General features: G+C 39.5%; 1 protein-coding gene across 2 annotated transcripts in view; it reads left to right on the top strand.

Annotated features, from left to right (window-relative positions):
• The window catches only part of Mark1 (microtubule affinity regulating kinase 1), a 118,143-nt gene that overhangs the window by 69,358 nt on the left and 35,188 nt on the right, over window positions 1–13,597 (top strand). For both annotated transcript variants that reach the window (XM_052737928.1, XM_052737927.1), the window contains exons 4-6: window positions 3,339–3,387; window positions 5,387–5,452; window positions 12,185–12,255. In XM_052737928.1, coding sequence (XP_052593888.1) covers window positions 3,339–3,387; window positions 5,387–5,452; window positions 12,185–12,255 — 186 coding nt within the window. The remainder of the gene's footprint in view (window positions 1–3,338; window positions 3,388–5,386; window positions 5,453–12,184; window positions 12,256–13,597) is intronic.

The raw sequence follows: 13,597 nt of genomic DNA, 5'->3' as shown, positions 1-13,597 counted from the left end.
TGTGTGTTGGGCTTGAATTCCCATGGGACAACCAAATTCTGAATGAGTTCAGAGTCAGCAGCAAGCTGATGGTATTTGAAGCATCATGAAGCCCTTGGGAAGAACACATTGAATGCCGGGGGGGTGGGAGGTGTTAAGAGCTAAGACCCAGGAAGAGGACTTCGCAGAAAACCGAGCAGTCAGAGAGACAGGAACAAAGAGTTGGCTGGACAGGAGCCTGTGCTGTAGGATCTCAAGTGTGTTGAAGATCACTGAGAGGTCAGGCTTCAAAAACACTCTTTAGTCAGGCAAGGCAGTCTTGAACATAGTGAACTTGCATTTTATCTGTTTACTTACTTATAATGTTTAATTATTAAATGTTAAGTATTATAGACGTCACACACACAACACAAGGCTTATATGCTTCCTTGATCTTGTATAGGAATTATTAAAGATATCTAGGGTAAACTTTTTTGTTGCCATCTAAACATCAGTGGTTGTTCAGTTGGGATGTATTTTTATTGTATTTCATTTTGTTAATATGTGATATGACCACAAACTGAAATTTAAAGCTAGGCGTGGTGGTGCACACCTTTAATCCCAGCACTCAGGAGGCAGAGGCAGGTGGATCACTGTGAATTCGAGGCCAGACTGGTGTACACAGTGAATTCCAGGACAGTCAGCTACACAGTGAGAACTGTTGTTGGTTGTCTCTTTACCGTTTTGGCTTTGTGCTCTTTTGGGGGGCCCACCATCCAGCTCCCAAATAAATCATCATGGAGGCTTATTCTTTCTCATGAATGCCCAGCCTTAGCTTAGCTTGTTTCTAGCCAGCTTTTTAAAATTACCCCATCTATCTTTTGCCTCTGGGCTTGTACATTTCTTACTTCTGTGTATCTTATTCCGTAGCTGACTGGGTGGCTGGGTGGCTGGCCCCAGCCTCCTTCTCTCCTCCTTGTCTTACTCTTTGATCTCTTCTTCTCTCTTTTTCTCCTTTTATTTATTCTCTCTGCCTGCCAGCCCTTTCTCCTGCCTTGCAATTGGTCATTCAGTTCTTTATTAGACCAATCAGGTATTTTAGACAGGCAAAGTAACACAGCTTCACAGAGCTAAACAAATGTAACATAAAAGAATGCAACACATTTTGCATCATTATACAAATATTCCACGGCATAAATGGAATGAATTGTAACATATCTTAAAATAAGATTCCACAACAGAGACCCTGTCTCAAAAAACAAAAAACAAAACAAACTAACATTTACCGTTTCACTCACTGTTGATCTACAGTTGGGTGGCACCAACTGTCATTATATTGCTGTCCACCTCCAGAGAAATTGACATAGTCCCCAACTGAAGCTCTGCGCCCATAAGCAGCCTAACCACAGCCATCCTACTGGCCCTTGGCAGCACTGCTCTGCACGATGTATTCATGAATTGAACTACCTCTTGTGAGTCATAGTCTTGTAGTATTTGGTCGTCTGTAACTAGTTTGTTTCATTCGACATACCTTCAAGGCTCCTCCATGTTGTGTGTTGTACTTGCTATCTGTGTTATCACATTGTGTTTATCCACTCATCTGTTTGAACCTTCACTTTCAATTCTCTCAGGTGTACAGTCTACAGATTATATGGTGACTCTTTTTAAGCTCCTTTGGGAATATTGTTTTCCATGGGACTGTATCATTTTCCGTAGTATCCTCTCATCTGACACAGCCATCAGCAATACCAAAGGGTTCTAAGCTCTCTCCATCTAACGCTATCTTCAGGTTTGTTCTGTCTTGTCCTGTGCTATACGACATTGGTCATCCTAATGAGTGTCAGGTGTTCTCACTGTAGATTCGAGTTTTATTCCTCTAATGACTAATTATGTTGAGTATCTTTTCATGCTCTCTTAGGCTGTTAATAGATCATTAGAGAACCATCACTTGTGGTTACACTAAATTTAGATTTTATTCTTACAAAACATGTCTTAACAGATTTTTTTTTTTTTATTGTTGCCAATTCTTGGTCCTCCTATTTTCTTGAACAAATGTTTGATTTTGGTTTTGGCTCTAACATTTATGTAGCCAATGTAAAGGAGAAGATACCAAATCGTGCTCTTTTTTTATATGTCATGATTTTTTTAAACATTTTATTTATTTGTATATGTGTGCATGTGTGTCATGGTGTGTATATGGACGTCAGAGGACAATTTGTAGGAGGAAGTTCTTTCCTTCTACCATGTGGGAACTGAAGATTGAACTCAGGTCATCAAAATTGACAGCAGGCACTCTTATCCACGGTAACCTTGTTACTACCTGACAAATCATACTTTGAGAAAATGGCCCATATAGATTTTTAAAGTGAAGGAGAAAGAAAATTTTAACATTCATGGTATTTTGTTTTATTTAACATGTTTAATAGTCCTTTGGGGCTAGGGAGATGATGGCTCAGTGGTTAAGAGCATCAGCACCCACATAGTGTTCACAACCATCTGTCACTCCAGTTCCAGGGATCTGATGCCCTCTTCTGGCCTTCGTGGGCCCTGTACAATGCTGTGCACATGCATGCAGGCAGGCAAAACACATAAAATAAAAACAAATGAATCTTTTTTTGTTTTTGTTTTTCAAGACAGGAGGGTTTCTCTGTGTAGCTCTGGTTGTCCTTGAACTCACTCTGTAGACCAGGCTGGCCTTGAACTCAAAAATAAATAAATCTTAAATAATAGTCTTCCCCTTTCTTCTCCTTTTCCTCCTTTTCCATATCTCAAGACAGAGTCTCACTGTGTATCTTATCTTGAACTCATTGTCTTCTTGCCTTAGCCTTTAAGTTCTTGGATTATGGGCATGTGCCACTGTGCCTAACTATTTTTATTATTTAATATTATTCTACAAGTCTATTTAAAAGGGCTTCTGAATCTTTCACAAAGTGTTGGGTCAGCCAAAAGAGATAATTTTAAGGAATCAGACCCTGACACCCCCCTCCCTACTCCCCGGAAGCTTGTTTCTGGTGACGAGACCTCGTGAAGTATCATTAGTGTCACTTCCATAGTCTTTTCCTGTTTCTGGCCATTCAGAGTTGTTGAAGAAAATGTAAGTTCCCTTATGTATAGCTTCATGTCACCAAAGAGAGACAGACCACTCCATTTGTTTCGTCTGAGTTCTGTGAGAAGCCAGGTCTCCATGAAACTAATACAGAGGCTGAGTGCCATGGTTCATTTTGCAGGGGTGGAACCGAGGGGAAGGTCTGTGCTTAGTTCTCTGCCTTAGTCAGCAGGCAGTCTTGTACGCAAGGTATTGTCTTCGGATGGATTTCAGTTGGCTTCTGCTTGAATTTTCTGTTCTTTAAACAGGAATATGTCTTATCTTTTTTTAACAGTTGTTTCGAGAAGTACGAATAATGAAGATACTGAACCATCCTAACATAGGTATGAAATCTCTATGTGTGGTTAGTGACAGCGTGTTTCCCCTCATGGAAGGGCATTTGGATGTGTATGGTTTTACTGTTGCTCTCTCTCTATAAAAAGAGAAAAGTGAGCACTCGGGGAGGGAACACTTGGTGCAGTAACACAGTCCTGGAGGTCCTGAGCTGCCCTCTGCTGCTGGTGCCTCTCCTGTGACACCACACTGAGTACAGCTGGGGTTCATGCACACACAACGATTTCTAGCTCCTTGTTACACCAGAGCTTTCATGTCATCAGTTCTTAAGAGAGAAGAATTACATTTATTGTACTATTAACACTTGAGTTTAATGTAGTGTTGACAGGCAAGATAGTTTTGTATTTTGAAGAAAATAAGGCTTTAATTTCAATTTTACTGAATTGTTTTAGTAAGTTTTGACTTTGCCCCCCTTTACAAATAAACTTATTGATCAGATATATGTTATATAAAATCACTTGATTCTAAGGAGTAAAAGAATTATTTTTAATCTACCTTTTTAAAAAGATTGTATCTTGCATCTTTAAATATTTTCTCTGTATGTAGCCATTAATGTGATCTTTTGTTTTGTTTTGTTTTGTTTTTTTGAGACAGAGTTTCCTTGTGTAGTTTTGGTGCCTGTTCTAGATCTTGTCCTGTAGACCAGGCTGGCCTTGAACTCACAGAGATCCGCCTGGCTCTGCCTCCCAAGTGCTGGCATTAAAGGTGTGTGCCACCACCACCTGGCCTAATATGATCCTTCTTGGTGAATAATTTCCCCTGTGTAAGTCTAGTACTATTTTTACTAGACCTTTTTTAATAATACATAAATGTAGGTTTTGTTTAATACCAAACATTAACACTTCATGATAGCTTAATGTTGCACCCTCTTTTTAAGCACTCATGAAAACACTTTCTGATTTTAAGCGCTCTCTGTCTCTGTCGTTCTCTCTCTCTCTCTCTGTCTCTCTCTGTGTGTCTCTCTGTGTCTCTCTCTGCCTCTGTCTCTCTGTCTCTGTCTCTCTCTGTTTTGGTTTTGGTTTTGGTTTTTGAGACAATGTCTTTGTAACTCTGTAACTCTGACAGGCCTGGTTCACAGAACTTCACCTGCCTCTGCCTCTGCCTCCCAAGTGCTGGGATTAAAGGTGTGCACCACCATCACCTGGCAAGATTTCTCTTTTTATTATCTTATTCTAACTAGAAAAGGTTATGGCTTTTTCTTCTCAAAAACTGACTGCTTCAACTCATAAGTTGACTCCAGATCACTTTGTGATAAGGTGTAAGTAGTTTCCTTGCATAGAAGTAATGACTCTTGAATGATTTTTTTTATTTTATTTATTTTGAAGTTAGAATTACTCAGTTTAGCAAGTGTTCTAATATTCTCACTGTTGCCTAAGGTCTGCAGAAAGAACACCCATTTTATGCTGTCACTTACAGAGTTATATGTAGTAAGTCTTCTTCTGTCCTGCCAGCCAGCTCCCAAATAATGACACAGAGTCTTCTTATAAATTATGAAAGCTCAGCCTGTAGCTTAGGCTTGTTCCTAACCAGCTCTTATAACCTACATTAACCCATTTATATTAATCTACATTCTTTTTCTTCCCCCCCCCCCCAGAGACGGGGGTTTCTCTTTGTAGCTTTGCGCCTTTCCTAGAACTCACTCGGTGGTAACCCAGGCTGGCCTCAAACTCACAGAGATCCACCTGCCTCTGCCTCCCGAGTGCTGGATTAAAGGCGTGCGCCACTACCGCCCGGCTTAATCTGCATTCTAGCATGTGGCGTTACCTCTCTTCTATCGTGTACCTCCTGTTTCCTCTCTGTGACTCCTCAAGTCTCCTCCTTTCTTCTTGCCAGAGTCCTTCTCTGTCCCCAGAAGTCCCACCTAACCTCTTCCTGCCTAGCTATTGGCATTTAGCTCTTTATTAAACCAATCAGAAGACACCTTGACAAAGACACATCTTTGCAGTGTAAACAAATATTCCACAACAGTTATATTTCTTCTTTTTTCAGTGAAACTGTTTGAAGTGATTGAAACAGAGAAGACACTCTACTTAGTCATGGAATACGCGAGTGGGGGTAAGAATAAATGGGCTCAGAAAACATGTCATGTTTGATAGGACATAGAAATTGATGGTGCTTGGCAGTTCATTATAGCATTTATACCTTCATCATTATTGTAATCTATAGTTTTATTAACATATCTTTAATTACCTCTTAATGAAAATTCAATGTTTACTTTCCAAGACCTGCTGAGCCTACAGTATAAATAAAACTTTGGTTTATTTAAACATTACCTAGGGACTTTTTAAAATTTGTCATCTTTCGAATGTTTTAATTTGCTGATTTAAATATTAAAATAACATACTTGATTTGTAGTGCAGGAGTACAGAGTATATTTAATAAAATCTATAGTGAAAGCTTACTCTACATCAGATATTTGTTTAACTGACTGCTCACATATAACAGATCTTCAGTATATATGCATTGCCAAGATAATCCATGAATGTTTGGATTTAAGTAACTGTTGTCTGTATGTTCTGTAAATTGGGGTTGAGTTGGTGGGAAGTGGCAGAGCCCATGTGTGATAGAGAATACAGTGTATAATAGAGAATACAGCATATAATAGAGAATGCAGCATATAATAGAGAATACAGTATATAATAGAGAATACAGTATATAATAGAGAAAGAATACAGCATATAATAGAGAATACAGTATATAATAGAGAATACAGTATATAATAGAGAATACAGCATATAATAGAGAATACAGCATATAATAGAGAATATAGCACATAATAGAGAATACAGCATATAATAGAGAATATAGCATATAATAGAGAATACAGCATATAATAGAGAATATAACGTATAATAGAGAATACAGTATATAATAGAGAATACAGCATATACTTTCACTATTGCAGGGTCCCAAGAGGGCTGATTTTTTTATTTAGTGTTGATTAAATAATAGAAAATCACTTTTCTCTCCTGCACTTCCCCTTAAATAAGAGACACTTGATTCAAATTATTATTCCATTAGGACTTCTTAGATTACATCTCAAGGAGTTACATCATTGAAAAAGTAGAAACAAAATATTTAAAGGACATGCTTTAAAAGTACAAAGAACTGCTGGGCAGTGGTGGCACATGCCTTTAATCCCAGCACTTGGGAGGCAGAGGCAGGTGGATCTCTGTGAGTTTGAGGTCAGCCTGGACTACAGAGTGAGTTCCAGGAAAGGCTTTAAAACTACACAGAGAAACCCTGTCTCAAAAAAAAAAAAAGTATAAAGAACTTAAGCAATTAAAAATAAGAGGACTGGCCGGGCGGTGGTGACGCACGCCTTTAATCCCAGCACTCGGGAGGCAGAGCCAGGCGGATCTCTGTGAGTTCGAGGCCAGCCTGGGCTACCAAGTGAGTCCCAGGAAAGGCGCAAAGCTACACAGAGAAACCCTGTCTCGAAAAACCAAAAAAAAAAATAAATAAATAAATAAAAAAATAAGAGGACTGGAATTACTTTGCGGATTGACTAGGTTTTTACTTATTGACAGGAAAACGTTGCATTGAATTTATATAGAGCCTCTCCATTGTGAAGGCCGAGGGTCTGTGTGGCAATGCAGGTCTTCCATAAACTGGAGTAAAGATTTGTTTTGTCTGTGGCATCTAGAAAACACATTTTAATATGGCTTCTCGGATTTCCAAGCTTTTTATTTTAAATACTGAGCATGTGTAATTGCTTTTAAGTTGTTTTGCAGATTAAATATTTTAGTAAATTTGCTTTTTTCAGAACGTTTTTCTGCCCTGAAAATATTTCGGTGTAGTTTTTCCTTTGTTTCCTGATTTGTTCCTTTGTTTGTCTTTGGTGGTGCTGGGGACTGAGCATGGGACCCTCATGCGGGGCAAGTGCTCTGCCGCAGAACTGCATCAGCCCATCAGTGTAGATCTTGGACATACCGGGGAACCGTGTAAAATGTGCATAAAATGCAGATCTAGAATAAAACTTGTACTTGCTACATAGTGAATTGTTTTTCTGTCCTTTAGTTATATTTCCATACAATTCTATCCTGTCAGGATAGGAGCCCTGATTATTACCTTTAGTTCAGTAAAATTCATTTATTTTGTTTGTTTTTCTACATTGCAGTTATAAAATTTAGGGAAAAGAGTTAGACATGCTTTGATATAAGAAATGATAGGTCTCTAAAGGCCAGTGGCTACCTTTCTGCTTTATACAGATCCACCACAAGGCTCTGCATGTATGAGCTGATTCAACTGTTGATAACAAGTACAGTCAACTCTCTATTGGTGCTGAGGGCAGGGTAGGACATCTGGAGGGGCAGTGAGGAGTAGTGTAGAGAAATAGATTGATGTGTTGGAGGCAGGGCAGAGACAGAGTGTATTAGTTAGGGTTTCTATTGCTGTGAAGAGACACCATGACCACATCAATGCTTATAAAGGAAAACGTTAAATTGGGGCTTGCTTACAGTTTCAGAGGTTTAGTCCATTATCATCATGGTGAGACATGGCAGTGTGCAGGCAGACGTGGTGCTGGAGAAGGAGCTGAGGGTTCTACATCCTGATCTGCAGGCAGCAGAAGTGAAGACTGACATACTGGACACGGCTTGATCATATCTGAGACCTCAGAGCCCACCTCCACAGTGACACATTTCCTCCACCAAGGCCACACCTCCTAAGAGTGCCACTCCCTATGGGCCAAGCATTCAAACACATGAGTCGATGGGAGCCATGCCTATTCAAACCACTACACAGAGAGGAAATGAAAACCAACCCAAACCTGCTTTCTTTGAGTCATACAAAGCAATGACTCTGTTAATAAGAATAATCGTGGTTCTTTGGCAGTGCATCTAAAATTTTTTTTTTTTTTTGGCATTTTAAATCTATTAGTGGCAAGGCAAGTCAGGGAAATAAAACATTGAATTTTCCCTCTGAAATCTCCATATAGTTTCAGATTGAATATGATATGCACACTAATGAACATCTGAGTCAGACTGCTGCCACTTTGCCAGATATCGGTTAGGAGACTGATTGACTAATGATGGAGTGAGGATTAAAAAGCCAGGGGGTTCCTGTATGGTTTTTCTGAATCATGGTTAATTGAAAGAAACCTGTTAAAGTAGGTGTTGGGGCTCCTCTAACACAGTATTTATTCTTCCTTTTGTTTATGTAAATAATACTTAGAAATGCCTACAGGGTGATTTTCTAGGTACTGAGAATACACATAGTCAGCCCTCAAGATTACGTTGTGTAGGTAGAGTTTTCCTGCCTGGCCCACAGTCAGGGCAAATCTCTCTCACCTGCCAGTCCCACAGCCGTCAGACCCGACCAAGTAAACACAGAGACTTGTATTGGTTTCAAACTGTATGGCCATGGCAGGCTTCTTGCTAACTGTTCTTTCAGCTTAAATTAATCCATTTTTATAAATCTATACCTTGCCACATGGCTCGTGGCTTACCGGCATCTTCACATGCTGTTTCTCATCGTGGCGGCTGGCAGTGTCTCTCTGACTCAGCCTTCCACTTCCCAGCTTTATTCTCCTCCTTGTCCCGCCTACACTTCCTGCCTAGCCAATGGCCAATCAGTGTTTTAATTATTGACTAATCAGCAACACATTTGACATACAGAACATCCCACAGCACTTCCCCCCCCCTTTTTTTTTTTTTAAAAAAGGAAGGTTTTAACCTTAACAAAGTAAAATTACATATAATTTGGGAATTTGGGCGTAGCTTCTCTTACTACTTCCTGCTGGAGGGGGGCGCTGTATCTTATGGGGATACAAAGAAAATTTTAGGATCATGGAAAAGTCCATGAGGGTGTATCGTCTGAGCCAGTTGCCTTCAAACCATTCTGGATGTTGGATCATCTGGGCCATGGTGTCATCGGAGACCTTTCAGGGGGTCTTGGCTGGTCAAACCTGATGTATCTTAATCTTGAACAAATCCATAGCCTCTGGCTTTCTGTGGAAACAAAAGCAGAGTCTCCTTTCCAAAGTAACATATCCTTATATCCAAATTTTGAAGTCAAGGTACCTTTAAAATATACATTTTGGCATAACTCAACAGCTTTTACAATCAAATATTTTTCTGCAGTTAAAAGTCCCAAAGACAACACAATGCAGATTCTCTGTGTAATATCCATTTTTACGTGGCTTATTTTTTATACTACCTTTACTGTCTCTTTAAAGACTTTATTTTTTAAAACTATGTATTTATTTCTATAACTCTATATATCATCTTTTTTGTCTCTTTCAAGCCTACGTATCTTTTACACACATTGTAAACTATTACATCTGAATCTGTCTTATTGTGAATCTATTGCCTTAAACTGCAGCAGCTGTGGCTGCTGGATCCACCCACCTCAGCTTCCCAACATGGCCATGGTTTACCGCCAGCTCTGGGAACTATCCTGGGTCTATGCTTTTATCCAAGCAGCATGTAGTCCAGAAACCTCTTTTTTTGTTTTGTACCTGCAAAGGCTAAATCCACCATGCTGCTTAATGTGCCACTTGCAGAGGCCTCATTCCCGCCATAGGCAGGTCGAGCATGCACGCTAGGAACCCACCAGTAGCTCAAACCAGCAGCTGCCGCTCATTTGAGAGAGACAATTAGGAACTGTTTTTAGCTCCGTTTTAGAATCTTTTCTCAGGTTTTTAGGTGGAAACTCTTGCCACCACGTTGGGCGCCATTTTTAGCTGGAGTTTTCCTGCCTGGCCCACAGTCAGGGCAAATCTCTCTCACCTGCCAGTCCCACAGCCGTCAGACCCGACCAAGTAAACACAGAGACTTGTATTGGTTTCAAACTGTATGGCCATGGCAGGCTTCTTGCTAACTGTTCTTTCAGCTTAAATTAATCCATTTTTATAAATCTATACCTTGCCACATGGCTCGTGGCTTACCGGCATCTTCACATGCTGTTTCTCATCGTGGCGGCTGGCAGTGTCTCTCTGACTCAGCCTTCCACTTCCCAGCTTTATTCTCCGGTTGTGGTGGCGCACGCCGGTAGGATTTGCTGAAGGAGGCGGAGGCAGGAGGAGAATAAAGCTGGGAAGTGGAAGGCTGAGTCAGAGAGACACTGCCAGCCGCCACGATGAGAAACAGCATGTGAAGATGCCGGTAAGCCACGAGCCATGTGGCAAGGTATAGATTTATAAAAATGGATTAATTTAAGCTGAAAGAACAGTTAGCAAGAAGCCTGCCATGGCCATACAGTTTGAAACCAATACAAGTCTCTGTGTTTACTTGGTCGGGTCTGACGGCTGTGGGACTGGCAGGTGAGAGAGATTTGCCCTGACTGTGGGCCAGGCAGGAAAACTCTACCTACAAAGTTGTAATTGGTTAAGCACAGCATTGGCAGGTGCTGATAAGTGAAAGACTGAGGTGTGCAGTATCAGGGTGTGAGTTTCCTGGGCACAGTCCAAGAGGAGAACCAGATGTTTGATATTTGAACTCTTCTGTTCATCTTTCCAGTCTAAACTCAGGTGTCTAGAGTTAATGCTGTGATGGGCTAACTAGAATTAACAACCATTGACACATATCCAGAAGCACCTACTCTGATGAGCCAACTAGAGCATCCATTCATTTCTTGTTCTCATCATCCCATCTATCACTCACTTCACAAAATAACCGTGTTTGGCATTATAGATGTGTTAGTGTCATCAACATGCATCCATTACATATTTGATTTTTAATATTTTACTTATATCCTAAGGATAATTTGCATATTTGTCATATATCTGTGTACTTAAATACAAGTGTTATTTATTGAGTACTCTATGCCACTGTGCCAAGCACATGCTTTGTTTCATGTAGTCCTCACAGCAGCCTAAGTAGACTCTGATTAGACACAGAATCTTCATGGGGTTAAAAAGTCCTGCTAAATGTCCCCTAGCATTAAGTACCCACTAAGTATAGGCTATACAGGATACATACCCAGATTTTGAAGCCTGAGACTGTAGTTTGGCTATAGTATAGTATAGTATGGTATAGTACAGTACATAGTACTGTATAAGCTTTTAAGCCATCCAGTAAGTTGTTACTCTACATGTATGTCTGCATTGTGCAGCTGATAAGGACACAGAAGATAAGTTTCTCCCTTATACTGAGGGAACAGTTCAAGATTTTAACTTAATATTAATTTTTCTAAACTATTACAGACTAGAGAAAAATTTTAAAACTTATATAGAGATATAGATACATAGGTTCAATAGAAAATTTCAGCACCATCTACTTACTGTTAATGAGTTCAGCACATATTTGCTGCATGTCCACTCTGTGTTCTGTCGTGGAGATAAAGGTGCATATATGATGTGGCTGCGATGGGGTTGAGACAGCCCGCAGGTCATATGGGGCGGCAGAATGCAGACCAGGCTGTCGTTTGTGGCTCACTGCCAAGATAATATGAGGACATGTGAATAAGCATGGTCAGCATGCAGTACAGAGAAGAATGATGGAGTTGGACCAGACTATGTCATGGAATTTAAGAGAAAGCATGTGACTGCCCTGTGGTTTCCCGTCATTGGAATGGATAATAAAGAGTTGACTGTATTTCATGTAACTTGTGGAGAACACATCTTCTTGGTTATTCTTAAGAGTTTTTCTAAATCATAAATTGCTACAGATTCTCAATTCCACATGTAATTTTTTTCCTATTCCTGTGTTAGTTTGTGACTTGTCTAAATGTAGCAGAAAATGGTAGACCAAGTGGTTCTTGAAAGGTAAGGCCAAACTTGGCATTGCATATATTGCTAACCAAAATCAATGTGTATTTATTGCCTGCTCTACCTTTCTGATTCAGGTGAAGTATTTGATTACTTAGTTGCCCACGGAAGAATGAAAGAGAAAGAGGCCCGTGCAAAATTTAGGCAGGTATGGAAAGTGGTTTTCACCTTTGTTCTGCTGATGGTTTTAGTGATGTGCAACGGACAGAATCACACACCTTTGAGAGTACATGGGATTTTCAAAGAAAATTCTCCTTTCTTATACTTTTTAAGAATGGAAAATTCCTAAAAAAGAAACCCATTTTCTTTGAATTTCACTTTAAAATAGTTGCAGGTGGTTATTTTGAGATGGCCATGAGCGGTAACAGTTTATAAGTTAGACTCAGTGTTTACCTTTGAATCTGGAAAACTCAGACCAGACTGAGACAGAGAAGAAATTAATGCCCAATCCTTTGATGTGGCCAGAGATTGCTATCAAGCCCTGTTCGCTTTATGTGTACATTATATGTGTGTTAAAGAAGTTATTATTTCCTTTGATAATTAAATATTTGTTGGTTTTAAGATTCATTTCAGGCTTAAAGAATATGGTCAGTTTTATCTAGCCACACATGGAAGGGAAGTGCAAGTGTGGTGGGAGATGGTGGTGAGATACATTTCCAGTTCAGCATCAGTGTAACTTACTGGAGAAAGGATGCAGTGAGGGAGGGTGATTTTTAAAAAAACACATTTAGAATTTTACTTTTAATTTTTGCAACTGCATTAAGTGTACTTTTTTTACATAATTTATTTGAAAAACACTTGTATATAAAAAAAATTGCACACTAAAATTGACTAGACCCGAAGTTTATACATCTCAGTGAACTTCTATACAGTTAGAGGAGCTGTTCAGAACAGAAGCCGGGGCGCTTCACATTGGATTTCTAGACTTTCCCTGTTGGATATATTTTATGTACTTACCCACCACCAAAAATGAAAATGCCATGACAGAGTTAGAGCTAGAAAAACAATTATCTTTATTTTCCCTTTCAAACTCATGTCCAACACCTGCATTCAGCTCTTCCCCGACCCTGATATTTAGCTTTCTTGTTCTTTGTATAAAGACAAACACTACTTGTTTGCATGCATATGTGTGTGTATATATTACTGGTTAGATTCTGAATGTGAAGAAGAGCATGGGGGTGTCCTTAGATTGTGTGACCTCACTTAATTTTATGCATTCTAGGTCCATCCATTTTACTGCGAATTGTTATTTTTTTACATTTTGATAGTATTCCATTTTTATAAACCAAACTTTCATTAACTATTCATCTGTTGTTGGACAACTAGGCTGAAAAAAATAAACTTTATAAATTACTATAGAAATGACTAGTGAATTGTGAATTATCTAGACTTGCCCTTAGTGAATTAGGAATTTTTATTTTAAAGTAATTTAGCTCCTCATCATGGACATTACACTGATTCTGCACTTAAAAACATTCTGTAAGCTGGGC

This window comes from Peromyscus californicus, unplaced genomic scaffold (assembly GCF_007827085.1).
Source record: "Peromyscus californicus insignis strain IS unplaced genomic scaffold, ASM782708v3 Scaffold_14__1_contigs__length_90479793_seg_2, whole genome shotgun sequence".
NCBI classification, from domain to species: Eukaryota; Metazoa; Chordata; class Mammalia; order Rodentia; family Cricetidae; genus Peromyscus; species Peromyscus californicus.
The sequence above is the reverse complement of the archived record's forward strand: the minus strand, read 5'-3'. Positions and strand labels throughout refer to the sequence as shown.